Source organism: Magnolia sinica, chromosome 13, assembly GCF_029962835.1.
Source record: "Magnolia sinica isolate HGM2019 chromosome 13, MsV1, whole genome shotgun sequence".
Lineage (NCBI taxonomy): Eukaryota > Viridiplantae > Streptophyta > Magnoliopsida > Magnoliales > Magnoliaceae > Magnolia > Magnolia sinica.
The window spans coordinates 22,688,834-22,716,444 of record NC_080585.1 but is presented as its reverse complement, the minus strand read 5'-3'; the positions used below and the strand labels follow the sequence as shown (position 1 = coordinate 22,716,444).

General features: G+C 37.9%; 1 protein-coding gene across 1 annotated transcript; it reads left to right on the top strand.

Moving 5' to 3' along the window:
- Positions 1-1,452: 1,452 nt before the first annotated feature.
- On the top strand, positions 1,453-3,782 carry LOC131223227 (uncharacterized). The gene is made up of 4 exons (XM_058218556.1): positions 1,453-1,544; positions 2,362-2,770; positions 3,225-3,335; positions 3,411-3,782. Exons 2-3 carry the CDS (start codon positions 2,373-2,375, stop codon positions 3,301-3,303), a joined length of 477 nt encoding a protein of 158 aa, XP_058074539.1. The 5' UTR covers positions 1,453-1,544; positions 2,362-2,372; the 3' UTR covers positions 3,304-3,335; positions 3,411-3,782.
- The last annotated feature ends 23,829 nt before the right edge of the window (positions 3,783-27,611 follow it).

Sequence of the window (27,611 nt, the reverse complement as noted above, 5' to 3'; positions counted from 1 at the left end):
AATGATGTATGACCACCGTAATTCACATTAGTAGTTTCATTTAATCAAGATATAATGTCTTTTCTAGTGTTGCGCCATTGAAAGTATCTTTTCAAATATTTAAATTCAAGAGAAGTCAATTTTTATAAAATCAATACTTTCTTAAAATTCGAATCTAGTGAAAAGTCCTCATGATGTGGTCATGTAGGCCAAGTTGGAGAATGTTGGAATATATACAGAGAGTGAACCATTTATGACCACAACCTTTGTATTAAAAAGAATAACTCCTCATATTCCACACCTTTTCATATTTTAAGAGGTGTCTCTCCACATTCCAAGAATGTCTTTCACGTTCTAAGGAGTGACTTTTCCGTCAGATTCATTCCTTTGGTTTAAAAAACTCTCGATATTTTGTAATGGCATTGAATATTCTGATTAATTAGAGGAGATAAAGAGTCATGTAATTACTTGTTTCCTTTGATGGGTTGGAACCAAATCATCTATAAATTCAAGGATCCTGGTTCCTCTCTCCAACTCAACATTTGCAGTTAATCTCCCATCTCCATTCACGCATCAAAGAGAGTTGAGGAGACAGAAGATCAGAGTTAGTTGATCTTAGTCGTTGTGCCAAATTGAGATCACCTAAACTGTTGAAAGCGATGGCTCATCAACAACAAGTTTCTTCATCGTCTAATTCAATGGTGCAAGGTACACTCTCTAATTTGTACAACTCCTGGTTTTCATTTTGTCGAATGCATCAAGTCAAGATCTTATGGATTTTATGTTATTATTAAACCGTATGTAGATGTTAACATGTATTGGTCCAATGTTAATATCTCAATCTCCAATTACCCTAATGGAGGATGATTTAATCCCAATTACCAATTTTTCGGACAGGAGATATGACCCATAGGTGCATGATCTATGAAAGGGCACACACGTGTGTCATGTGCATGTGCTAGTTCGGTGCATCATGGGCTAAGAGATATGGGGTGCACCAGATAAGGAGTGGACATCCATGTGAATGAGATAAGAGATAGGGGTGCACCACATAAGGAGTGGACATCCATGCGAGTGAGATATGGAAAGAGATGATTTCGAAGCTTTTGAACAGGATATAAATGCAGAATGAGAATCATAAAAAGAGAAGTGGAATTCAAATGTGAATTTGTGTGTGTGTGTGTGCGCGCGCGCGCATGTGCATGCACTTGTTCTAAGGAGTGTAACTTTTGCAAAAAAAAAAAAAAAAAATTTCTAATTTTCTATCTTTGGAATCCATATCAATTTTCCTTTATCTTTTCTTTCCTTCTTTTAGATTAATGGGATTGAATTGTTCAAGGAGGGGCAGGTGAAAAACACGAAAAAGAACAACCACGGCCCTCCACAGGCAATCTCGATTCCCGATTCTTGAGGCCTAAACGGATATAAATTCCCCTACCAACCCACTCTCCAAAATCACACTCTCTAACCATCCCTTCTATTCCTTGGCGCTCTCTCTCTCTCTCTCTCTCTCTCTCTCTCTCTCTCTCTCTCTCTCCCCTTTGTTTTCCTTCCATTTCCTTAAGGTAAGCCCTTCAACACCCCTTCTTCGTCCTCTTCCCCATTCCACCATTTGTAGCTAAGAATCGATCTTTTCGATGGCCTATTTCCACGAATGACCAAAAATCATCGCCGTCGAGTCCTGTGTTGTGTACGTCTAGCGCCCGGCTGTAGCTTAACTTACAAACTACAAAGAAAACAAGTCCAAGCACTTAAGCTCTTGTTCTTAGTGTCTCTCTCTCTCTCTCTCTCTCTCTCTCTCTCTCTCTCTCTCTCTCTCTCTCTCTCTCTCTATGTTGTGCTTTTCCTAGTTCGAGGACTTGTCATCTTTTCAATGACCCATTTCAACGAACGACCGAAAATCATGGGGGTCGAGTTGTGTTGTACAGTACAGCAGCCTGGTTGTACCTAAACATACAAACCATAAAGAAAGCAAAGTCCAACCACTTGGGTTCTTCTTCTTCTTTTTAGTTATATTTTTTCCTAGTGCAAGGACTTGTCACTAACCAATATTCTAGTATTGAATGAAGAACTAATACTGCTATAGCATTAGTATTTTATTAGTTTATTTGATTTTGGTTCCCTTCTTCTTCTTTTCTTTTGCTTCTTTATCTTTTCTGTTATTTTTCTACTAGTAGCAAAACAAGAAGCAACTTATACTATACTTTAGAGAGAGAGATGATGATGATGGATTTTTATTTTATTTTAGTTTAGTTTAGTAGTGTTATAAGAGAAGTTACACTAGTAACAGCCTAGAAAAGATATTGATAATATAATATTCTTTTCTTTCTCTTTTTTAAATAAAAGATAATGGTTTTTCTTCATTTTTATTTTGAACAATAGGTTTAGAGAAGATGAACAAGAAGCCAGGAGATTGGAACTGCAGGTCATGCCAGCACTTGAACTTCAGCCGACGTGATTCCTGCCAACGCTGTGGAGATCCGAGGTCAGGTGACTACGGATGTTTTGGTGGGAGAGGCGGGTCATCGTTTACTTTCAGTGGATCAGATGTCCGTCCTGGTGATTGGTATTGTTCGGCCGGCAACTGCGGGGCCCACAACTTCGCCAGCCGCTCGAGCTGCTTCAAGTGCGGTGCTTTCAAAGATGAGTCGGCCAGCAGCTTTGACGGAGATGCACCACGTTCGAGGGTTGGTTTTGGGTTCGGTGGGAGTGGAGGTGGTGGCACTGGTGGTGGCGCTGGCGGTGGCTCTGGCCGTTCTGGTTGGAAATCCGGTGACTGGATTTGCACCAGGTAAGTTTCATCCATCAAGCGTGCGTGCATGTATTTGTTGCATGAGCACGTGTGATTGCATGGGTATATATACACCTACAGCCCAGAAGGGTTCACATGCAAGTAGGTATATATATATATATATATATATATATATATATATATATATATATATATATATATATATATATATATATCATGCATGTATGTGTCTTTCTTTGTTTGCCTATGTCCATGCATAATGTACATATACACATGCAAAGATACAATCTCACATGGATATATATATATAGATACACTACAAGTGCATGATATTTATCTCACCATCAAAACCCAAATGAGATTTTGAATGTGCTGGGATTCCCGCCATGGTGGGACATATGTGTGTGTACCAGTATCTTTTCCCATACTCTTAAGTACAATATTCCAATGCGTGAATTTATGTTGGATACATGCGTGTTTGGATATCGGATAGGTCTGGATGCAATGAGCATAACTTCGCGAGCAGGACGGAATGCTTCAGATGCAATGCACCTCGGGACTACAGTAACTGATCTCCACGTTTGAAATGGGCTTTCATTTCTAGGTATGATATCTCTCTCTCTCTCTCTCTCTCTCTCTCTCTCTCTCTCTCTCATGGGTGTGTTGTCTTCCATTTCAGGCACTGCATTCCAAGGGGAAAGCCAAAGAGACCATATATAATATCAATATCCCATGCTATTTACCTTTTTGTCCTCCCACCTTATCTTCTACTTCTTCTTCTTCTTCTTCTTCTTTTCTTTTTCTTTTTGGGTGTTAGGGTTCCTTATGGGGACCATGGTTGAAGACCTGTCTTCCACATAGGGCTCTTTTCCTCAGCATTTTGTTAGCTTTTTATAGTGGTTTCATCTATCATCTTCATATGTAGTTGTGGTGGTGCATATGTTTCTAATCTACTCTCTCAGGTGTCTTTGTATGGTTTGGAGAAGGGCTTCTGGCCTGACGTCAAAGACCCTTCTCTTTTTCTATTAATAGAGATATCCTTTTGTTTTAATAGATGTTGTTGCATGACTCTCTCTTTCTCTCTCTCTCTCTTCTTTTGATGGGATTGTCTTTCTCTAGATAAATGCATTGGCTACTCGCAACAAACAAATTCTACTCTCCCAACACGTGCCAATAGACAAGATCCAGGTCATTGATCATCTAGTGGGCCCACCCCATTTTGTGTCTGAGGTTGCTCAAGGGAAATTCAACATGCACAATTTGGCCCACCTGATTACCAAACTGGAACCATCTTTCGGCCATGGTATATACAATGTTTGATTTATCTGATGAACGGATTAGATCTCACACCCACTTGAAAATAACACGTGTGGGGAGAGTGTCCATCCAAATGCCAACTCCTGCGAGTAGCCTTTACCACTGCTCTTTGTTCTAAGTTCTAACGCCCATGATACGAGTTTGCTTTTGTGGGTGGTCCAAGGAATGTTTGACAATGCTTTTTATGTTCAACAGACGTCAATCAAAGGTGCACGTATCTCTAAAGCACTTAAAGGAAACTGGGCCATGGCCCACCATCAGTGCTTTTGGTTCAACCAATGCAAGAGAAATAATAGATATAAGATTCAAAGAATATCTATGAGTGGTTTTCTACTTGTAAAAGGCAATAAATAATGACCCTCTAAGCATCAAAATCCCCAAAAGAGTACTCATTACAAAGATGAGAATTGGATTCAAATGCTTGAAAAGTATGTGATGCAACCCAATCCATTGTGAGAGTTTTGCTCGAATACATCCTCATGTATTGCAATAAAATACGTCTCGACTTTAACCATTGGATTGGTCTTTTTTTTCAATGATCCAAACGGTTTATATGGTGGGCCTGGCGTGGATGGGGGTGCCCAAAAAAAAAAGCACACACTCAGTCTGGAATTTTATCAACCCTTTAATTATTCAAAGGTCGAGGTGAATACCAATATTCAAAGGAAATGAGTCAAATGGTTAAAGGGTTAAAACATTCCAATCTAAGAGCTTTAATTTTTCAGCTATCCTTGTCCAACGTGAGGCCCATCATATAACGGTTTCGATCGTTGATATAAGACCCCATATCCAAAGGCTTCACGGAATATTCTACGTCGAGGTATATTCTAGCAAACCTCTAACCCACCCTCTTTCATATTGTTTAAAAAGGGAGACGCTACTCTGGCTGCGATGATTCATATGCATGCACTCGAATTTGGATATATGGAACATGCTAAACTCAAATTGCACCGTCAAAATTCGTGGGCCCAAACATTAGTAGGACACAATCATAAAAACAGGCTGATTGGACAAGTGCCATATCCTCTGATTAACGGACACTTTGAATTTGTATCCTCCATCCATTTTATTTCTACATGTCAGTATCCTCCGTCAGTGCATTTTTTTGGGTTATTGTCCACATAAGTGGGGCCCACAACTTGAATGGATCAATTTGATTAATATGTATGCCACTTGTACACTTTTGCTGGGCGCGAGTGTACGGATCTTACACTTTGTCAAAAGTATCAAACTTTTTCTTAGTTTTACTGGCTAATATTGAAATAATTAGCGCCCTCTCTTTTCAGCCATTTATCCTGGTGATGTAGTGTGATTAGGAAGCGGATTACAAACTGCCCCACCTGGACGATAATCCGTCCAGGCAGGGGCTCTGTGGGGCCCACCGCGATGCATGGGTTTTACCCACGACGTACAATCATTTTTTCGGATCATTTTAGGGTAAGAGCCCAAAATAAAGCAGATCCGAAGCTCAGGTGGACCACACTACAGGAAACAGTGGTGGTAATGACATCCACCGTTGAAAACTTCCTAGAGGCCACAGTGATGTTTATTTTTCATCCAACCTGTTCATAAGGTCATAAAGACCTGGATGAAGGGAAAACACAAATATCAGCTTGATCGAAAATTTATGTATGTAGATCTCAAGAAGTTTTTAACGGTGAGGGTTCAATCCCCACTGTGTGGTCCACTTGAGCCTTAGATCTGCCTCATTTTTAGGTTTTAGAATGATCTGGAAAAATGGATGGACGGCATGGATAAAACCTATACATCATAGTGGGCCTCACAGCCCCACGTGGACAGATCATCCAAGCAACCATGGCAGGACGCAGTCCGCTTCCCTCTAATGAGGCCATCATTGTAACTTACATTACTTGTCTGCTTTCACAATATTTTGACCTCCAATGTTGTTGTTTTATTAGACATAAGATGACTAGGTAAATAATCAATTAGAACCTTTTTCATTGTTTGTTTAGCTCCTGTAAATGTCTTATCAATGAGCAAACAATGATATGCTGCCCTTCGGTATTTATGGTCATGTATATCAATGTTTCTTGATGATCATCATTGGACAATAATCTATGGACACATGCACACTTATGTAGAGTAGGGAAAGGCACATCAATACCAAATTGAGTGTGATGATGGAGATTGTTAATCATGACACCAAGTTAGTCCCCTTACAAGAGGTGGTCATTTATTATTAATCATAGCTAAGTTTGAGTACTTTTCTTATTATAGCTAAGACTTTAATATTCATGAATCACATTTCTCCCTTGATCGGTGGTTGATGGGTCTAATTTCTGAAGGGCCTAAGGACTCAAAGGTCAAACTTTACAAACCCCCATATCAATCGTATACATGTCCATAAATAATAATTATGCCACACAAATAATCAATGCATAAACTAGGCCAAGGGAAACAAGATCTAAAAGAGTAACCAAACATTAGATTTCTAAGGAATAACCCCAACATTTACTACCTCATCTTATAAGAGTTTCTTTGTCATATATTCGAATAAACAAGCAACTTGGAATTTCTTTCTACCTCGTGAGAAGATTTTCTGGTTACTTTGGACTGAAAATAAGACTCACACTTTTCGAATTTACTATTTTCTAAGTTTGGAATAGTATCATAAGAAGCTATATTTTTAATTAATTTAGCATTCGCATGACCTAATCTATCATACCATAATAATACAATACGCACCTTATACGCAACAAAGGAAAAAAAATTTACTCAATTTTATATTTAACTTAAACATTCAATAATCATAATCAGCATAACCTTTACCAACAAAAGAGTCGTTCTTGATTATTACAATTTGATCTAACTCAATAACATGCTTTAAACCCGCTCTGTTAAAAAAATAACCTGAGATAAAGTTCCTGCATATCGGACTCATAAAGGACATTAGCTTTTCCTTGTCCTATCACATCCATAATTACAATATTTTCCATTCAAACCTTTCTTTTGAAGAAACCTCCTCATAACTATTTAAGTAGGTTCAATTGTAGCACACGTGTGTTGGCACGGTTTTATGCAAAATGTTAATTTTTGTTATCATAGCATGATTTCAGGCTCTTCAATCAGATTTGCTTGAAGTACAGGTGTTGGTTTCTTTTTGCATTAATAGCACTCACTTGTAAAATGATTGGGTTTTGCACAAACAAAGTAACAAGATGATTTATTCACATCGGCATTTTTCTAGTTCTTAGACTTGGGCTTGGATTTCTTTTTGAGCTAATTGTTTGGTTTGACTTCAATTTATTGAGTTTCTCTTTGTTTTTGTTTTTGTTATGTTTTTCATTTATCATGAGTTCCTTAAATATATCTCATTTTTCATCTTCCATTTTATATTTGTATAACTTGCATCTTTCTTGATCTGAAGATGTATAATTAATTACTTCATCAATAGTCCTTTGGTTTTAGATTGATGGAGATTTTTGAAATCCTTTTATAATGAAAGTAATTTTTCGACTACATCAACCACTTAAAAAGTTTATATAGTTTAATTCCCTTTGGACATAATCTCATTGGCTATAAAATTTAACTCATTTGTCTAATACATCACAAATTTGTCGTCCACGACCAAAAATTTTAAGTATTGAGTAACAGCGTATTTTTCAGTTTTTACTTCTTTTTTAAGGCTTCTTAGACTTTAGTGGCAGTCTCATAATCACAAAAGAGGTCATACAACTGGTTTGACATCACGCTCGATATGTAATTATCTTCATTCCATTTTTGTCGAATCATGGATAATTCTATTTCAAGGAGTTTTGATGGTTTGGATTGATCAATGATATATATGATTTTAAGGGTGGTCATGTTGAAGAATAAATTTAATTTCCGCCTCTTAAAGTTTTATCCATCAAAAATCTCTTGGTAAATAGATTTATCATTTGAATTTTTTGAAGTCATAAGGTATTGTTATCTCAAAAAATTTTAAACTAAAACAATTACTATGAAAAAATACCAAATAAAGCAAACAAATATGTATGATAAAAGGAACTTCATGCCTATATATAATTAATACAAATATGAATATGCAAAAATAATATGGCCAATGTTGCAGAATTGCTATTGGGTCAAGGTGCATACTATGTCACTCTTTGTGATCCTTCGCAACCTCGGTGAGATGGACTAATGCAGAAGGCTTTTGATGTGCGTACAGGCTAGAGCTGTAACACCTTGGTTCTCAAAACCTGAGGATAATTGCTTCTCATTGAGAACCCGAGTACTACAGTATGAAGTATACAACTTTACATCTAATCACTAAAAAATTTCATGGCGTAAAACCAAACAACTACCATGTGAACTAGAATATCAAGAATAACAACGAGAAAATTTAATACATGTAAATGGAAGCCAAAATGAAATCCCACAATAGGGAAAATATTATTACAACTCAAGTAAGACACAAAGTCTAAAATACTAAATATGTAATTTCTAAGACATTAATTGAGCTCTAACGGCTCAACCACATTCACATAGAGTTCTTCCTTGCCAAACTCCACCTCAGCTATCCATGGAAACCCATCGTAGAGGTCTCTACCAATTCTCATTCCTGCATCTATTTGGTGCAACCGCACGATTGAGTGAGTGAAAACTCAGTGCGAATTTTTCGCACGGATTCATACATATCATGTCATTCTAAAATAGTTTAAATCAACATATTCAAATTACAAGGATACTAATCATGAAATTATAAATGAATGTATGGGTGTATGAATGTATGTTCAAGTCACGGATCTGAGGATACACATCCAGCTGTCAAAATAAAGGGTCACCCAAGGAGAACTAGTTACCCGAAAAAATACTAAAAGGTACACTCAAGGAGAATTAATCGCCCTGAAAAGAGCATGCAAACCGCCCACGGTAGATTATCTACCTAGAAAAAGCTATGTAGGTGAGCGCGCGTAAGGATATCTAACCTCCTGGAAAAATACACAGGGTACGCCCGAGGATGTTCTAAAATCCTAAAAAAGCTTTATGTAAATAAAGAGTGCCTAAAGTGGTACAAATGCACATGCTCTGTAAGTTTAACTGAAGTGTTAGAAGTTTTAGTAAATCGAACAGATTGTGGCTTACATCGAGCACTCGAAAAAGCCCATATATCATACGTGAATGTCATGTACCATGATGCTCATACATTCCATGAGATTAACAAGATTTCTCTCATAACATAATCAAAGCTTGAGGTCTTAAATAGAATATCATCATCCAAGCATAGGCTCAACATAAATTATTTACTTTCTCTAAGTCTAAATGAGGCCCATAAATATGACATTTCAAGCTTGTTAATTTAGCAAAAGTTTATTCTACATTTCTCATGAAAGATAACGTCCCACACATAACCACCGTTTGTAAAATAGGATGAATTGGAATATCATGACCCTTGTCATTGCTAGCAGAACTATGCCCAAAATCAAGTCATGCCTAAAATATCATAGAGAACGTAATGCTAAATTCCAACTACATAATTATCAACTGTGGGGCTTGAGTAATGGAATTTGATATACTAACTCATGTTCATCACATCCATATGGAAACTAAAGGGTTACTTACTAAGGGTATTATTCTAAGACTTCATTAGTATCAAATTAAAACAATTCTAACCCATATAATGATAAATGGAGCAAGCTTATCATTGTAGTGGAAGCAAGAATTCTTACATTTAATATAACTAGAAGATGTATATATATACTTAAGTAATTTCAAATGTGGCGTAATGAATGTGTAACAGCCCTTATGAGATGGATTAGAATAACATAATTTAAGGCACTCCCACATGTTTATTCATGTCAATTCAAAGTTAAAGGAACACAACTACTATTTGCACAATTATAATATATTTCTATAATTATTTTAGAATTTCATGAAATGATAAAGTCATGTCGGATATCCCTCACCTTAGAAAGTCGAATTGGCTTCCTATGTTGTTAGAATTGTTTGCACACGTCCACGACTCCAATTCCAACCGCACTTTAAACCTCTTGGTCATTTAGATCGCAACACCATTCCCTGGCTAGGCTTGACCTGGCTTGCTGCAGTCAACGAGTTGACTCAGTGAGTCGACTCAGTAGAGTAAAAGAACCCCTCTTCTTGTTCTTCCTCTTCTTCTTCTTCTCCTTCTCTTTTCTTTTACTCTCTCTTTCTTTCTCTCTCTCCCTGCTATAGTTCCTGCTAGACCCAGGCTAGGCCGACATCTCAACTCGACCCAGCTGAACTCGGTTTCAGCCGAGTCGACTCGGCAGCGTCCACAACCCAACTGTCTCTTCCTCGTGCTCTTCTCCACACTCCCTTTTCTTCTTCTTCTTTCTTTGGCCAAACATGGCCCGAATTTAGCCCGGACTTGAATCCAGACGCACGACCCGCACCGAGTCGCAACCCAACCAGACCGCGGACTCGGTCCGGCGAGATTTAGGTCTGGTTCTCTCTCTCTCTCTCTCTCTCTCTCTCTCTCTCTCTCTCTCTCTCTCTCTCTCTCTCTCTCTCTCTCTCTCTCTCTCTTCCTGATCTTCTTTCTTTTCTCCATTTCCCTTCTTTCTTCATTCTTCTGCTTCCTTCACGTGCAGCAGCCGAACTCAGCGATCTAGATCCAACTTGGATCGTGACTCGATCTGACTTCATTCAATGCGGCGCTAGCCGCACTCTCTCTCTCTCTCGGTCTTCTCTGCTTCTTCTTCTTCTTCATCTTCCTCTGATGGAAGCAACTAGGTGGAGCCCTAGACTCGGCCCGAAATTGCAGCAACGCGGACCGAGTTAGCTCTACCCAAAGCAGCAGCCGAAACGGCGCCTTTTCTTTCTCTCTCTCTTTCCATTTTCGGAAAGAATTCCCTAAAAGGAAGCCCTTTATAAGGCTCTTCTAATCTCGTTCTAGACCTTTCGGACGCTAACTAATCACTACATTAGTTAACCGCATGGGTTTTGAATCCGAATGTGATCAGGATTTATGGCCCACGATCGGATGGTGGGTTTGCTGGCCAGATGGGGAAGATAACTCCACCGTCAATGGCAGATTCTCAAGGGTTGGACGATCTTATGATCTGATGCTTAGGGACGGTCTTGATATGGTTAATGATTGTCGTGGGGATGGTTGAGATTGTGCCAGCACACGATGGTTTACACGGAGGCGAGATTCTTTCCGCCGCACTCTTTTGTAGTTGAAAGAGAAAAACCCTAGGGAAACTTAGGTTGTGTGACTGAGATCACTCATAATGGAGGGTGGACATAGAAGGAAAGCTTTCCACGTGGTTTTCCAACTCAAAAGTAACGGAGAGTTTCCGTTTTCAGAAACCACGTACACGACCCTTTTTCACCAGAAATCGTGCACGTGAACGTGTGTTTTACGGTGCGAGAAAATCTCTGTTTTGATTATATTTCCCGAACGGACTAGATTAACGGTTCAGATCATCCATATGATCTCATATTGTGGCCTAAAATCGGAACCCCAAACGGCGTTTTTCAAATGCCATTGCTGGCAGGAAAAGAGAGAAAAATCTCTCCTCTTTTAGATTTTTCGGGTCAACATGGTCAAATCGTGCTGATGGTTTCGGTGTACTGCGTATGAACGTGTACCTTGTGTACACAATTCACTTTGTGGGGTCCACTGTGATGTATTTGATCAATCCACACTGTCTATATGTTTTAATAAATTATTTAAGGTGTTAGGATAAAAGTGAGGCAGATTTGCAGCTTAGATGGGCCATACTATAAGATTTTAACTTCATTTTATGATCTCTACTGAACCAACAGTCAGATAAATTCCAATTTTAAACCTTAAAGGTATAATGACTCTAGGGACTGCATACATGGAAATCAACAGTAATCTCCATGATTGAATGTCTGATAGTGACAATTAAGTGGTGGATTGATAGCTTGAGGGTTGTGGGTTTAATGAGTTGTGAATTTGGTCATTTTCTCTTGATTTTGAGATATCCTGATATCATGATATCAGGGTCTTCCAAAAGGTCTACATTAGGCAATTTTAATGGTTGATTTTATTGTTCGATGGTCAAACTAGGGGAATCATGCGTCAGATCATTCCATTTATGACCCACATGGGCTCTCAGGTCTTTAAGAATTGATGGATTGGAATCCCACCACAGATTTAATGATCGGCTGGTCTCATGGTGATGATCAGGTGGTGGATTGACAACCCAAGGGTTGTGGACTCGAAAGATGATGGATTTGATGTTTTAGGTCCCGATAAACAGTGGACCTGATAATTTGATGGTCCAACTTGAAAATTAATGAATGGATGAATCGGTCCGTAAATGAGGATTACTTTTAATTGTCAAATTTAAAGCTAGAATGAAGATGAGCGGTTCCATAAATTAAATTATCGGATATACGTAACACCTGAGTATAGAAAAGTACGGGGCATTACAAGAGCACAATGGAAAATTTATTCAAAAGACTGGCGAAGAATACTATATAAGTATTTTTCACTTCCCTTCCCTTTTCGATGTAAGACTAAAGATTTGTATTAGTCAACAAAAAGTAACATGATGTAAGGATAAACGTGATGAGGTCGAGCACCGTCTTCCTCAAGGATAACTACTCCAAATCCACGGAGCTTATTTGGACTCCTCACAAAGACTTCTTGAATCCACGATGAAAAGAATAAGAAAATTAGAAAATAAATTCTATAAAACTCGTAATTTGATTGATGAATGACTAATGTGTCTCCTTACACCATTAATAAAGAAAAAAATAAACTAAAATTCGTAATTACCAAAAATAGCAAAATTTTAATTCTAATAAAAATCCTAATTTTAATAAAACTCTTCTAAAGCCTAATTTTCAAAAATAAAAATTCCAAATAAACTTTTGTTAGAAGAGTCCTAATATGATTACAAGTTATTTCTAAAAGGGCCGAAGAAAATCTAAAACTTTAAAAATAGAAAAAAATATTTAAAAATTCAGAATTACTAAAAATAGTAAATTTGTCCTAAAAATTCATTTTTGAGCTGAAAGCATGCGTTTTCTATCGAAACAGGCAGATGCGACCCACTATGTGGGTTGGTTCACCTCGAATAGCCCGTTTCAGTAAAGATTGATAGGTGGTGCGCCTCGTAATGATACCCGAATTAAAAGTTACGATCAATTTACGGTCCACCTTCTTTTGGCCCAACCACGCTAGGAGTGTAACTGTGACACACTCTACATCATAACACAAGGTAATATGTAGTTTTGTATTTTTGAAATACACTAATAGACCCTACATATATAGACTAACTGCCTAAGAGAGCATAATGTGGATATTTATGTAGGTTCGAGTGTGGTGTAATAATACATTTTTGCCTTGTATGGGCTCAAGGAAATATTAATATGAAATTGGCATGGAATTTAGATTTGAAAATTGTTAAAATTCTTTATTAATGATAAACCTACATTTTCTTGAATTTTGGGAGCATTTATTATTAGGACAAAGCTAATGCAATCAGGATAATCTCTCGTTTGGTGGATTTGGCAAATAATAAATTTTAATAATGGACTTTTTTTTTATGAAAATCTATAAATTTGAGAATGTGAGGATGTAACAACTCCATAATTGAAAATTTTATGGGAGAAAAATCCTAATTTCAAGCAAAACCTTTCAAGTCAAGTTTAATTGCCTAGTAGCATTTCTACAATACATTGATAACAACCTTTATAATATTTCTTTAGAAAAATGAAAAAATAAAAAAAATAAAATTGAAAGTATGGTTGAAATGCTCATACATCAATTGTTGTAACATCTTAGCTACTCATATAACATTTTCAAACACTATACATACCTCTTTTTCTTTTTCTTTTCTTTTTCTTTATTTATTTATTTATTTATTTATTTAAGGTTAGCTTGTTAGTACACCCCACTGTCAGTGCACACTCCAATGCTAGTCACCCCCACTTAGGGAATCGATAGCAAGACCTCAGTGTTGAAATGAGACTATACATACCTTATTAAAAATTACCATATAGAACAAAAAAATAAAAAATAAAAATAAATAAATAAATAAATAATTATAAAGTCATTGTATAGTGAATAAGCAAACCATTTTCTAGTCACATAGAGTACTTGCCAATTGCTATTATAAAAGTGATTTTCAATTTGATAAAAACATTGTCATATTTATTTTTTTTATTTACTTATTTTTATATAACTCATCTACAAGTGTATCAAGTGCATAAATAAAGAAAAAATGATCATTGTCTTCTTTTCAAAAATAGCCCTTAAATCTATAAGAAGAGAGAAATCTTTAAAAATAATTAAAAAAATTGATGCATTTGATAGAAAATGTTGACTACAATGTATCCAATATGCTTATATAAGCAAAAGAATCCCTAGATTCCTATTTTGACTCAAAATATGATACTTTTTTTAAATAGTAAAAATTACTAAAATTGGTAAAAATACGTCTAATCCTACCAAAATTTGTAAACAATATTTAGACAATTAAAACAAAGACTATGGACCACAATCAAACTTTTAAACCCTTAAAAATAGTAAAAGTATAACTTAATAAAAATCTAAAAATTGGGTGTAATAAAAGGTAATTGGAGGTTAATAAACCAAAATCTAGCATTAGCACAATGGAATTAATCAGAGGTAATCAGAGGTATATATATAAAAATGCATACCTCTGAAAGGTCCTACCACCCAATTGACGATTAAACATGTTGGATCCAAATCTTTTGATTGGTGGCCATCAAAAGTTGACTGAGATATACACGTCATATGGACTATATTGCCTGATTAACACTTAGAATTAAAAGAGGCTTAGAGATTGCGCCTATCACGTGTATGAGGACTTCTTTCATGGAAAATAAAAAATAAAAAATGGAAGTTTACATTTTAAGAGGATTTCTTTTTAACCTTAGAGCAGAGAAATGAACGTTTGAGAGAATTTCTAACCCTAGAGAGAGAGAGAGAGAGAGAGAGAGAGAGAGAGAGAGAGAGAGAGAGAGATTTGAGGTACAGACACATGCAGAAGAATGTTCTTATTTTTCTTCATTATTATTATTATTATTATTTTGTTTTGAGTAATTGCTAGTCCTTGGAAGATGATTCACAACTTTCACCACATCAAAAATCTTTAGAACTTAAAATTGTAGCCTGAAATCTTTTTGCCTATAATTTGAAATATGGACTTTTACCATGTTTCGAATAATAGCTAAAAACTATAATCCGATTACGGTTTGATATTTGTTTGCAGGCAAGTACATCAATGCCCCATGTAATCCAATTACCTATATTCAAAGTACAACTTATGAATTTTACAAGCATTTAAATGACTTCTAATTTAACCCCTAAAATTAATGATTGAATTTTACAAACTTGTTTGGAGCCAAAGAAGATCCTTAAGTTGTTGATCAAGGTGTAGTGCTCATTAATAGCTTTGCAACAGTACATTCACAAAACAAATAATTGATCACAAAGTTAAAGCCACTGGAAGTTATAGTGCATGTTTAGGCTGTTTTGCCTATTTCGAGTCCATCTGTTGAGTCATCCTCTACTTATATCATAAGTCTTTATAGAATAAGCTTATTCTAGTGATTCACTTGCGAGCATAAAATTATTTACTTGATGATGGTTTTGGATCAGCTTAATTTTCTAAGCATCCAACTTTCACAATGGGTCCACCCTTTGGACTCTCTGCATACACACCTGACTTCTATGTTGAAACATGCTGTCTACCACCTTTAATGCAAATGTTAACAGTATAGTGTAAAATAGAATTAATGCTATAGTGTTTATAGAATGGCCGAACATAGGGCCTTTATACCTCATTAGTCTGCATCCATATGCTTTTGGATGACCGGGTATTATTCCCATCACACCACACATGGGCTTAATGCATCTCTACCCCCATGGCACAACGACTGAAAACCCCTTACCTAGTAGACATCATCACCAGCCTCGTCTACCGAAATCTCTTGAATTTGCTCATACCAACAATAATGATTATCAAATTTAAATTACAATGAGAATCGATTTGTTGCAAATGAGTTTATAAGTTAATTGTACGGTTATTAACAAATATTGGGAGTTATTTAATACTTTGGTAAAGTATGACTTTTGATAAACAGGCACTCAAGAATTGTATATATGTGGTATACACAAACATCAAACTAAACTATATAAATTGTGGAACCCACTATAGCGGATCGAGTCATAGTCCCAAAATTATATTGGTTAAACAATTCTAACCTCTTATTAATTAAGAACGCTTGGGTTCTAGTCCTTGCCCGAGTGGTAGACTCTGAGGAGTTTCAACAAGAGGTCTTGGGTTTGACACCCATAGGTGGTGAAATCCCACTATTGCGTGCGGGGGTGTGTGGCGGGTGCATGCGTAAAAAAAATAAAAATAAATAAATAAATAAAATAAAATAAAATAATAAAAATAGAAAGAACACTTATTTGTTAAAATGGGATCACTGGGATTTTTTAAATTTATAACCATTAATAAATGTCCACCAGTCCAATGGTCAGATAATCAAACCTAATTTTTTGGTTCATGATGCATTTGAACAAGAAGCAATAAATTAGACAGTTTAATTTGAACTACTTGTATGCTACAAATGCAATTTTTAAGTAATTTCTAGGTGCATGCCTATCATCCTTCACACTCTGTCAGGGTATCAAAGCTTTTCTCATAATGATGGAAGTAATAATCTGTTGAAGTACACATTCGGAGTTAAACGTGGTTCATAGGTTTGAGGTATTATATGATGTTTCATCAATAACAAAATTTTATTTTCTCAGCCAAAAAATGGTACTTGTTGGATACATGTTGAGTCCACAGCTTAAAAACGGATAGAAGTAACCAATGGGCCACTAATAAGGGCCCATTCTGATATTTATGATCATTAGATGGGGCAGATTTCTGTGGCATCTCCCATCCATGGTAGTGAGGTAACACATGACAGCTTTGGATCACCAAATCGTGGGACCCACATGTGGGGCTCACCAAATTATGTGATCACTATTCCATCTTTTATTTTAATTTAGGGTGTGTTTGGCTACACCAAATATTAGGGTGTCTTCCCACGTGCACACACGCACGTACACATACGCGTAGCTGCAACCCCTTTCCTCTTTAGTTTAGTTTAGTTTTTGAGTTTTTTTTTTTGTCTTTTATATAACTTAGGCTCTAAGTTTCAGAGTCATACCATGGAAAAAAATTTCACATTGAAGAAAATCTCATATATGCATTGGAGAAGAGTACATGTAGAACTTGGTTTCTATGATGAAATAGAAAATTCAAACATATAAATTAAAAAGACATTTAACCTTCAAAAGATATAAAGCTACTCATCTCTAAGCACATGCTTAGGGAAGACTTTAGGAGAAGGTGAGCCAAGAGTGTTTAACATGTAAGGGCACATGAAGTAACGATCTGACCACACAAAGAAATGCCATGCATCATTAATTTGGCATATGCTCAACACATGGGGCTAATCACACTTCAAGTTCATGGTTTTCTAGTTATGCATGTGTTTCACAATTCTAGCCTAAGAAATCATGACCGTCAAAAAATTTAAAACATAATGATTTCAAATAATGATTTCAAATATAACAAAATATCATAAAATTTCATGATATTTAATGTAACAAACACACCTTTAGTGATTAAAATTTGTTTCAAAAATCTCAAAGGCAGAAACCAATTGTTCCCTATGATTAGGGTTGAAAGTCAGGCGAGTTCAACCTTACCGACTTGTGATCAACCTGACATTGGGTTAGGTTCGGGCAGAATGTATAAGGTTTGGTCTTGGGCTTGGGCGATATAAACACCAATCAAATAAAACTTGGATCGGGCTTCGGTTGAGGTCTCAGGTTGCATGACCCAACCCAAACCCAATCAATATATAAGTTACTTATAAATTATAATTGAGCACATGTAGAACTTGGTTTCTATAATGAAATAGAAAATTCAAATATATAAATTAAAAAGACATTTAACCTTCAAAAGATATGAAGCTACTCATCTCCAAGCATATGCTTAGGGAAGAAATTAGGAGAAGGTGAGCCAAGAGCGTTTACCATGTAAGGGCACATGAAGTGACGATCTGACCACACAAAGAAATGTTGTACATCATTAATTTGGCATATGCTCAACATGTAGGGCTAATCACACTTCAAGTTCATGGTTTTCTAGACTATTGTGTATGTATGTGTTTCACAATTCTAGCCTATGAAATCATGACCGTCAATAAATTTTTTATAAAAAAAAAAAAAAACAAATATAACAAAACACTATGATTTCATGATATTTAGTGTAACAAACACACCTTTAATGATTAAAATTCGTTTCAAAAATCTCAAAGGCAGAAACCAGTTGTTCCCTATGAATAGGGCTGAAAGTCGGGCGAGCTCAACCCGATTGACCCGTGATCAACTTGACATTGGGTTGGGAACGGGCAGGATGTATTGGGTTTGGTCTCGGGCTTGGTCTATATCAACACCAACCTGATAAAACTTGGGTCAGGCTTTGGTTGAGGTCTCGGGTTGCCCGACCCAACCCGATATATAAGTTACTTATAAATTATAATTGAGTGTGGATCATCTATGTTGAAGGCACATGAAATTCTGATGCCGTCGGGTTTCAATGGTCCACATCATTTATGGTGACTCAAGCTAACAAGATAAGTCGGATTTCTCTTTCCTAAATAGATTGTGTGCTACACAACATAACTTTTAAAGGAGTAGTTATCTTGCATTTTAGCTTGTTTGTTTAGAAAAAAAAATGATGTTTTTTATGATATATATATATATATAAAATAAGATCATAGGTACAAAATATAATACGTGTATCGAAAATATAATAAACTAATGTAATAACAAATTAAAATCAAGGGAATTCCCAACCCAAGGTTGGGTTAGGGTTGAGGTATAAGAACATTGGGTTGGGATATGGTTGAGCACCAGCCCTATCAATGAGTGACCTCAAACATAGACTATTAGTTCACACACATTTCCTGTTTTAACAAGGAATAATCACACAGAATGCATCCCTGGCATCCTAAGTTTACTACACCATTTTTCCCACCAACATATCACTTGTGTAGCACATCTGAGCCATGCAAAACATAGACCCAGGTAGAAAACAATCTACACCATTGAAATCAATGGACACCCTTAGATACAGGTTCCAGGTAGAAAACTTAAGCCACCATTCCAAGTGCAAGATACTATTATTACAGCTTGGACAGCTAAACCTCCGCACCATAATCACCTTGCCCAATTATCCTCCCAAACCAAGTGGAGCATGAATATAGGAGTATGATGCTTCTTCGATTCTTTTCTAGGCTATTCTAGACTTGAACTAGCGTCCGTGAGGCAAATCATTGGTCCCACAAACCAACGGTGGCCCCCACCTGGTGAGTGGCTCAACCTGATTTTTTGCACCACATGATCTTCATGATGGTTCCCACCTTTTACATGGCTCAGATGTCCCACACATAAAACATGCTGGCATGAAAAATGTTGCAGCAGATAAGCTTGATCATCCATTTCTAATTACTCTTAAGGCTTCTAATCATAGTGATGTGAGTTAAGATATTTACCACTCGTTTTGCATCGGATTCTGTATACTTTAACCTATAACCTTTCTAATGCCTCTCCCACTGACCTTATATATATATATATATATATATATATATATATATATATATATATATGTGTGTGTGTGTGTGTGTGTGTGTGTGTGTGTGTGTGTGTGTGACCCCTCATCCAAGTGAGACACACATAATGGATGGGCTGGATTTGTGAACCACATCTCGATGGGCTCAACAAATGATTATGAATGTTTTAATGGCATGGTAACCCATATCAACTTTTGTATGTGGTGTGGCCAACAAAAGTCATGGATTGACTTGATTTTTAAGCCAGAGGAGCAACATGGAATGGTGCATCTGACTGATGGGGTAGATGTTCAACAGGCATCATGGTGGGGCCCACACAACTCGACCTCATGGGAAGTTCCCATGAGGTCGACCGCATAGAACCATTTCCCATTTATTATTATTATTATTATATAAATCAATCCATGACTTGGGTGGGCCACACCACGTACAACAGTTGATAGGGGTTACCCTCCCATTAAAATATTCATAATCATTAATTTACTAGCCCACCGAGATGTGGTTCACAAATCCAGCCCATCCATTGTGTGTCCCGCTTGGATGAAGGGTCAGACCAAGTTTCAGCTGCATTCAAAACTCAGGTGGGCCCCACAAAGTGCTTTTACATATTTTAGGCATGTTTTCACATGGTTTTAAATGGTATGGCCCACCTGAGTTCCATGTACGGCTGATTTTTGGGATATCCCATACCCTAAAGGGGACCCATCAAATGCAATGTGTTAATGGTCGACGCACATCACGGCGGGGCCCACACATTTCAACAATATAGGAATCTCCTATGAGGTCGACCTCATAGTACCCTTTCTACATATGTATGTGATCAACGGTCAAAAAGCAACTACACATTCATTAATGTTTCCTCATACACTCCATTACATAGCTTTATACCAATATTCCTATCTTCTTTTAAGTTGGCTTTATGTTACTTCATCATGTGCTTTGTGTTGATGTTAGTCAAGTGAAGTTACGTAGGATGTACCACTTGTTTGGGGCCACCCATGTGGGCCAGGTGATCTGATCGGTATCTCGAGTAGGAAAAAACAAAAAGAAGGAAACACCAACGCCTTAAGTTTGGATATGTGGGGCCCAGAAATCTGATCTGATCTGATCATAGCCTCACTGTGGATGGAGGATTCACCAGAAATCTGTTTTGATGATATGATGGTCCTACTGGGTATGACATCTAAGCCGTCCGAAAAGGTTGGCTCCACCATGAAGAATGTCTTATACAAAAATCAGGCTGATCGGGTCATAGTGTGGGCCCCACCATAAAAAAGTACACCTGCGGCCCAACTGATGAGTGGATCAGCCTGGTTTTTTGCACTAGGTGATCTTTATGGTGGGGCAAGAAAATTCTGGGGACATGGTCTATAAACATCAGAGCCCATTGGACCGTTGATACAAATAATCCAAGCCATGGGACCCACTCATCCCAACTCAAAGCTTGAGGAAGTGCGCATAATATCAGATGAGTGGATGATCTTGCAATTCCTCCCTTGCGATGTGTTTGGCCTGTCAAAGGTGTGTCCAGGCCCAATTACCTTGCGATGTGTTTGGGCTGGGCCAGGCTAAGCTGGACTGGCAGGCCTGACAGTATACCCAAGGCCCGAGCGCGGCCTGAGATGTAGGGCTGAAAGGCCAGCAGGTTGGGTCAGTTTGGTGCTCAACCCTAGTCTAACCCAAGGTTCCTATACCTCAACCCTAACTTAACCCAACCCAACCTTGGGTAAGGAATTTTCAACCCAAGCCCAGTTCAAGCGAAATCAGTTGGGTTGGTCGGGTAGATATATGTTAGTACTTTCATTATTATATTAATGTATTATACTTCACTACGCATCTTATTTTTTGTACCTATGATTTTATTAATTATAAACGTAGTTATTTATCGTAAATAACTTCATTTTTTCTAAACAAAGCTAAAATAAAAGACAACTACTCCTTTAAACCTCGTGTTGTGTTGCACCCAAGCTATTTGGAAGAGAGAAGTTCAGCATATCTTGTTAGCTTGAGTCATCAAAGATGACTTGGACTTATGAGACCTGACAACACTGGAATTTCATGTGCCTTCAACACAAACGATCCACACTAAATTATAATTCATAAGTAACCTATATATCAATCGAGTTGGGTTGGGCAACCCGAGCCCAACCCAAGTTTTATCGGGTTGGTGTTTGTATAGCCCAAGCCCAAGACCAAACCCCGATACAACCGGTCCTGATCTGCCTGACTTTCAGCCCTACTAAGATGGGCATAAGCCTGGCACAATATGCCATAACCGAAACCAAAATGTCGGTTGGGTCCGGTCCTGATCTGACCGTGTAAATTAATTAATTCATATTCCCCACATGAATGTTCCAAATCCAACCGTTGATCAAGTGGACAAGATATGCACAAAGAACCAGACATTAAGAAAAATGAAATCAATAATCTAAATCCAAGATGCACGTGTTACCTAATGAGAGTACAAAATGGGACCCACCTTTCAATATATCAAATCCATGATCTGGGCCACTTCATCATGGATGGGCCATTCCTAATCTCCCCTATAAGATAATCCTAGCTCTCAAAGGAACATTGATAATCATGACCACCATGTAATGAGTGCCAAATCGAATGGTAAGGATCCTTCAACGTGGGTTCATCCTATCCACAATAGTGCCCACCACATGAACGATTCAGATCGCCAAAAGAAGGGCCCACATGTGTAGTTTGCTGGGCCGAACAAAAGCTAGATCTGACATTCATATTCAAACAATCGTCATCCCACACTACTAAAATTGAAAGAGGATCCAATGCTATCAAAGATTTGATATCCGTGCACACAGTGACCTGTATCAGATCCGGGCCATTCATCTGTTGGACCCTGTCATGGATGGGTTATATACTCCAAAAACCACACATATGAGTACTGATTAAAGGATTCTTGAAGATTACAAAATGGGTGGTTAGGAAGAAGTCCAACCAATAAATGGATAGGATCACCTGACTGATGTGATTTTTCGTATATAGGGCACAATAGATGGACAGTTCTGATCTCATACTGGTGTGCCACTCGTGAACCGCACTCCTACTGGAGCATAACTTATGGTGGATCTTGGAAGCACTGCACGGGCCAACGATAATACTCGTACCGGTGAGGTCCAGCAATTGCTTGGGCCCACACAAACTTAGGGGTGTACACGAACCGAGTTAGCTCGGTTAACTCGCTCGACTCGATTTGACTCAGTTCGAAGCTGAGTTCGAGTCGAGTTAAGCTAGTTTTTTTAGCTCAAAAAATTTTTGAACGGAGCTCGAGTCGACCCGCATCAAACCTCGACTCAAATCGAACTCGGATCGAACTAGTTCAGTGACGCATTTACTTTGATATTGATGTTGCTCATGAAGTGTTTGATGAAATGACTCAACGAAGTGTCGACTAGTGGCATGGATGGTATGTATATGGAACAAATCTCTTTTTTGTCTTTACTTAATTTTGATGTTGCCTAAAAGGTGTTTGATGAAGATACCTGTAAACAGCTATTGCTGTTTTACACGTAGTGAGAAATTGAAAGTACACAGTATGTGTTTATGAAAATGCTGCATAGGCTCGATTTTAGCTTGAACTAGCCCGAGCTATTGATCGAATCGAGCCGAGCTGGCCGTCAAGCTTGAAGACGGAGCTGAGCTAAGTTTGAGCTAGGGTCAGCCAGTGGTCGAGCTGAGGCCAACTCAACTCGATATACACCCTTACACAAGCTACATGAAAAATTCATGGAGTAATTTAATACTTTGGTTGTTATTGACACTTAGATACATATGCACCAATAAAAATTTCATTTACTTAGTATTTCATAGGAAATTGGAAATGATAAGTCATGGTGTCCCAAAGTAGCATAAGTCACCAAATCATTGTATGTAGAACTTGGGAAATGATCGTGCACCGTCCATTAGTTTCTCAACTTTATAATAGGATGGGACTTTGAAAAATCAGGCATAATCAAAATTAATGTGAGCCACACGGTATAAAACAGTGAGAATAGAAATGGGAACCGTCCAAAACTCTTTGGAGCTCACCATGATGCTTGTATGCAATCCCATCCATTCATAATGTTATTAAAATGGATAAATTACTGGCACAAATAATATTATCACCTTGCATTGCACATAAGTAATAGATCTGCTTGATTTTTAAAGTCCTATCATCTTACTGTGAGGTTGAGAAAATAATAGACAAAGTGAATTTCTCATAAGCATATTTGTGAGCTCCTCATAACTTCTAATAAGTTGTTAGTTTCCCATGAAACTAAATTTTCTTTGCCGTTGAGATTCTTTTTCCTAAAAAATTAAGAGAAATTAAATTTCTTATTTACTTCTAATAAGTGGTAATTTTCCCATGGTCTACGGTTTTGCTCCTAATTGGAGAACATGACCCAAAAGACAAGCAGATCTGAAGCTCAAGTGGACCACACTACATAAAACGGTGGTTGTGGAACGTCCACCACTAAAAACATCGTGGGGCCACAAAAGTTTTGGATGAGGCTTATATTTGTGTTTTCTCTCTATCCAGGTCTAAGTGACCTATCAACAGGTTGGATGCCAGATAAACATTACGGTGGGCCCGGCCTAGAAAGGTTTCAACGGTGGATGTCATTATTCCCTCTGTTTCCTGTGGTGTGGTCCACTTGAGCTTCGGATCTAGTTCATATTTGGGTTCATCTCCTATAATGAGCTGGAAAAACGGATGGACAGCGTGGATATAAAACATATACATCACGTTGGCCCTGCAGCGCTCAACACACCACCGCTGGATAGCCGTCTATTTCTAGACATTGATCCAAAAGTTAGGATCATTGAATCTGGAAGGTTCTTGAACCATATTCCATCCATTTCGATGCACATCAGAACAACGGTTCGGATTCGCGGATCCATGGTCCGACTTGTCAAATCCAGCGCACATGCCACTGTACTTGCACCAAGGAGCAGGACCATGCACGGGACACTCGCAGCAGAAGCGGATCGCATGTGACCCCGGGCATTGAGATATTTCAGTGCCTGGATCTGTGTGGGTCCACAGAGATGCCTGTGTCAAATCTACTCTGTCCATCTGTTTTGAATGATCATAAGAGGACACGATTCTAAAAATAAACAAATTCAAAACATAGGTGAGCCACACCAACGAAACAGTGGAAAAAGAAACGTACACGGTTGAAATCTTCCTGGAGCTGACCATAATGTTTATATACCATCCAAACTGTTCATAGGTTGAATTTGCCTAATTTTTAGAATACTGTTATACTGTGGTATATCTTAGTGCCATGGGCTACGTAGGGTCCACAAATATATCCGTGACAAATCCACTCCGTCCATCTGTTTTGAAAGACCACAACAGTACAGCATTTCGAAAACTCACGTGGGCTATACTAAGCGAAACCTTGGGGATTAAAAGCCTGACATATATTTTGTTCTGGGATGACTTATAGATATCATGGTCAGCTCTAGGAAGGTTTCAACGGTGGACGTCGCTGTTTTCACTGTTTTGTTGGTATGGCCCATCTGAGTTTTGGATCTACCTGAAATTTAGAATACTGTTCTATTATGGTCTTTCAAAACAGATTAACGGAGTGGATTTACCACGGACATTTGTAGACCCCACACAGCTCCGGGTACACGTATCGGAGTAGATTTATCACGGCGTATCCGTCTCGTGGATTTACAAAATAGATTTCTCACGTCATTTCAGTCGGCCCACCCAGCATACTTGCGCAGGATCTTCCTGCAGAAGGCTTTTGCGGGAAATCCGCGTCCTCCGGAGACTACCCAAGTTTGAAAACGGATTGGCTACTCCGCCTGCCACCAGCCCGGTGGGCGGTGGCTGATGGTCGGTCTCTTTCATCCAGTCCGTTCATTAATTTTTACAGATAATTTTATATTTATTTTCATAAATTTAGGGGCATATAAATCTCAAGTGGACCACACCACAGGAAAAAAATAGTGATTAGTTTTCACCATTAAAATCATCCTAAGTCCCACTGTACTGTTTATTTGACATCCAATATGTTGATTAGGTCATAAAGACCCAGATAAAGGGAAAAAAAAAATATCAGCTTGATCCAAAAATTTTATGGCCTCCAAAAAGTTTTTAGTGGTCTAAGTTCATTCAACACTTTTTGCTATCATGTGGTCTACTTGAGAGTGGGATATATCTCATTTTTGGTATCATATCATAAAAATATCTAGAAAAATAGGTGGACGGCATGGATGAATCACATGAATCATGGTGGGTCCCACAGAGCACTGACCACCAGCCATTGGCTGGCGGCTGGGGAGTAGCCGATCTGTTTCTCCCAAGTTATACTCCGATGGATTACCACTTATGTTACACGCGTTTTGATAGGTTATGGTGCCCCGTATCAGAAACTACATAAGGGGCAGGCTACAGGATCGTTGGTATCATGGCCGTTGAATCTAGTGTCATGTTTTAATGATCCAACGACTGATCTGATAGGATACACGGTTGATGGTGGATGCCTCCAAAATCTTCAAGATTTGGGCGGTCCTAAACTTGGCCATTAAACATCAAGAGACGGTCCATATTCTAAGGAAAATTGTTATATGATCAAAGGTTCTAAATATTCCAATGTGAGAGATCTTGGGTATCCCCTTTGACGACAATCTCTAGAAACGCATTTGATCATGACTCTGATTAGGTGGTGTTGCAAAAACCAGTCTAATTGGTGGTGTTTGATGTTTTGGCGCTGTGGGGCCACCATGAATTATATGTTTTATATCCACACTGTTCATCAGTTTAAGTAATTGGTCCAAAACATGAAGTAGATCTAGATCTCAGGTGGATCACACCACAGAAACCGTGGTCATTGAATACTCACCATTAAAATCTTATTAAGGGCCATAAAATTTTTGGATTAAGCTGATATTTGTATTTTTTCTTCATTCAGGTCTATGTAACCTTGTCAATAGGTTGGATGGAATATTAAAATTACGGAGGGACTTGGAAGTTTTTAATGGTCGGATTTCAATGACCAATTTTTCCCGTGGTGTGGTCCACTTGAGATTTGTGCCTGCTTCAATTTTAGGACCAGCCCATTAACTGAGCCGGAAAAACGGATGGACTGCGTGGATATAAAATACATGCATCACTGTAGGTCCCACAGCTCCCAAAAATCACACATCACCGTAGGAGTTGTGTTGATCCGCGTCCATTTGATCATTGCCACCGCGTGACCGCAGCTCTGGTCCGACGAGTTGCATTTGGAGTTTATTTGTACTATCTCGCGCTTAAAATCTCAGCATGTGGGTCGCTTCATTGGGCCCACATCCAGAGATAGTAGGGCGATTTGAACCGTCCATGTTCTCTTTACTATTATAAAAAAAAATTTAAGATCTTATAATTATATATTTATTGATGATCCTGACCTTTGATCAATGGGTTTGACTGTGAGCTATTAAACTTTACTTTTCAACGTTCCAAATTCATCAACATATCATGATCAATCATCCTGCATGTATTTTTCACTATAGAAGTTGTACCTTTGAATGTAACAGATTAACGGTTTTGATCATTGAACAATTTCAGCATGTGGGCCCCAATGAAGGCGATACACGCTGGGACGACGGTATATGGGGAGAGACGAAACCGCTTCTGTAGAGGGCGTTCTAAGGTGAAAAATGCTTCAAACAGAGCTTTCTAAGGTGAGAAAAGCTTTCATACTCCGTCAGAGAGTGATGGATGATACGCAGTTACTTACACGCTTGTAAATTGCATATGTGGAATACAAACAATGCATGCTAAACCTGGTGGGGTTCCTGTTTAGATGATCGTGAACCAAAGATTACGGCTTGTTTGATTAGTTGACTATCCTATTGTTGGACATTTATTGGACGGTTAAAAATGAAAATATCCAACGATTATATTTCAATAAAGAAGTATCCA

Bases quoted from the DNA above. Each gene is read 5' to 3' on its own strand.
- LOC131223227 (XM_058218556.1), top strand. From the start codon at position 2,373: ATGAACAAGAAGCCAGGAGATTGGAACTGCAGGTCATGCCAGCACTTG. The intron at 2,771-3,224 runs GTAAGTTTCATC...GATATCGGATAG, and splicing joins GGTGACTGGATTTGCACCAG to GTCTGGATGCAATGAGCATA.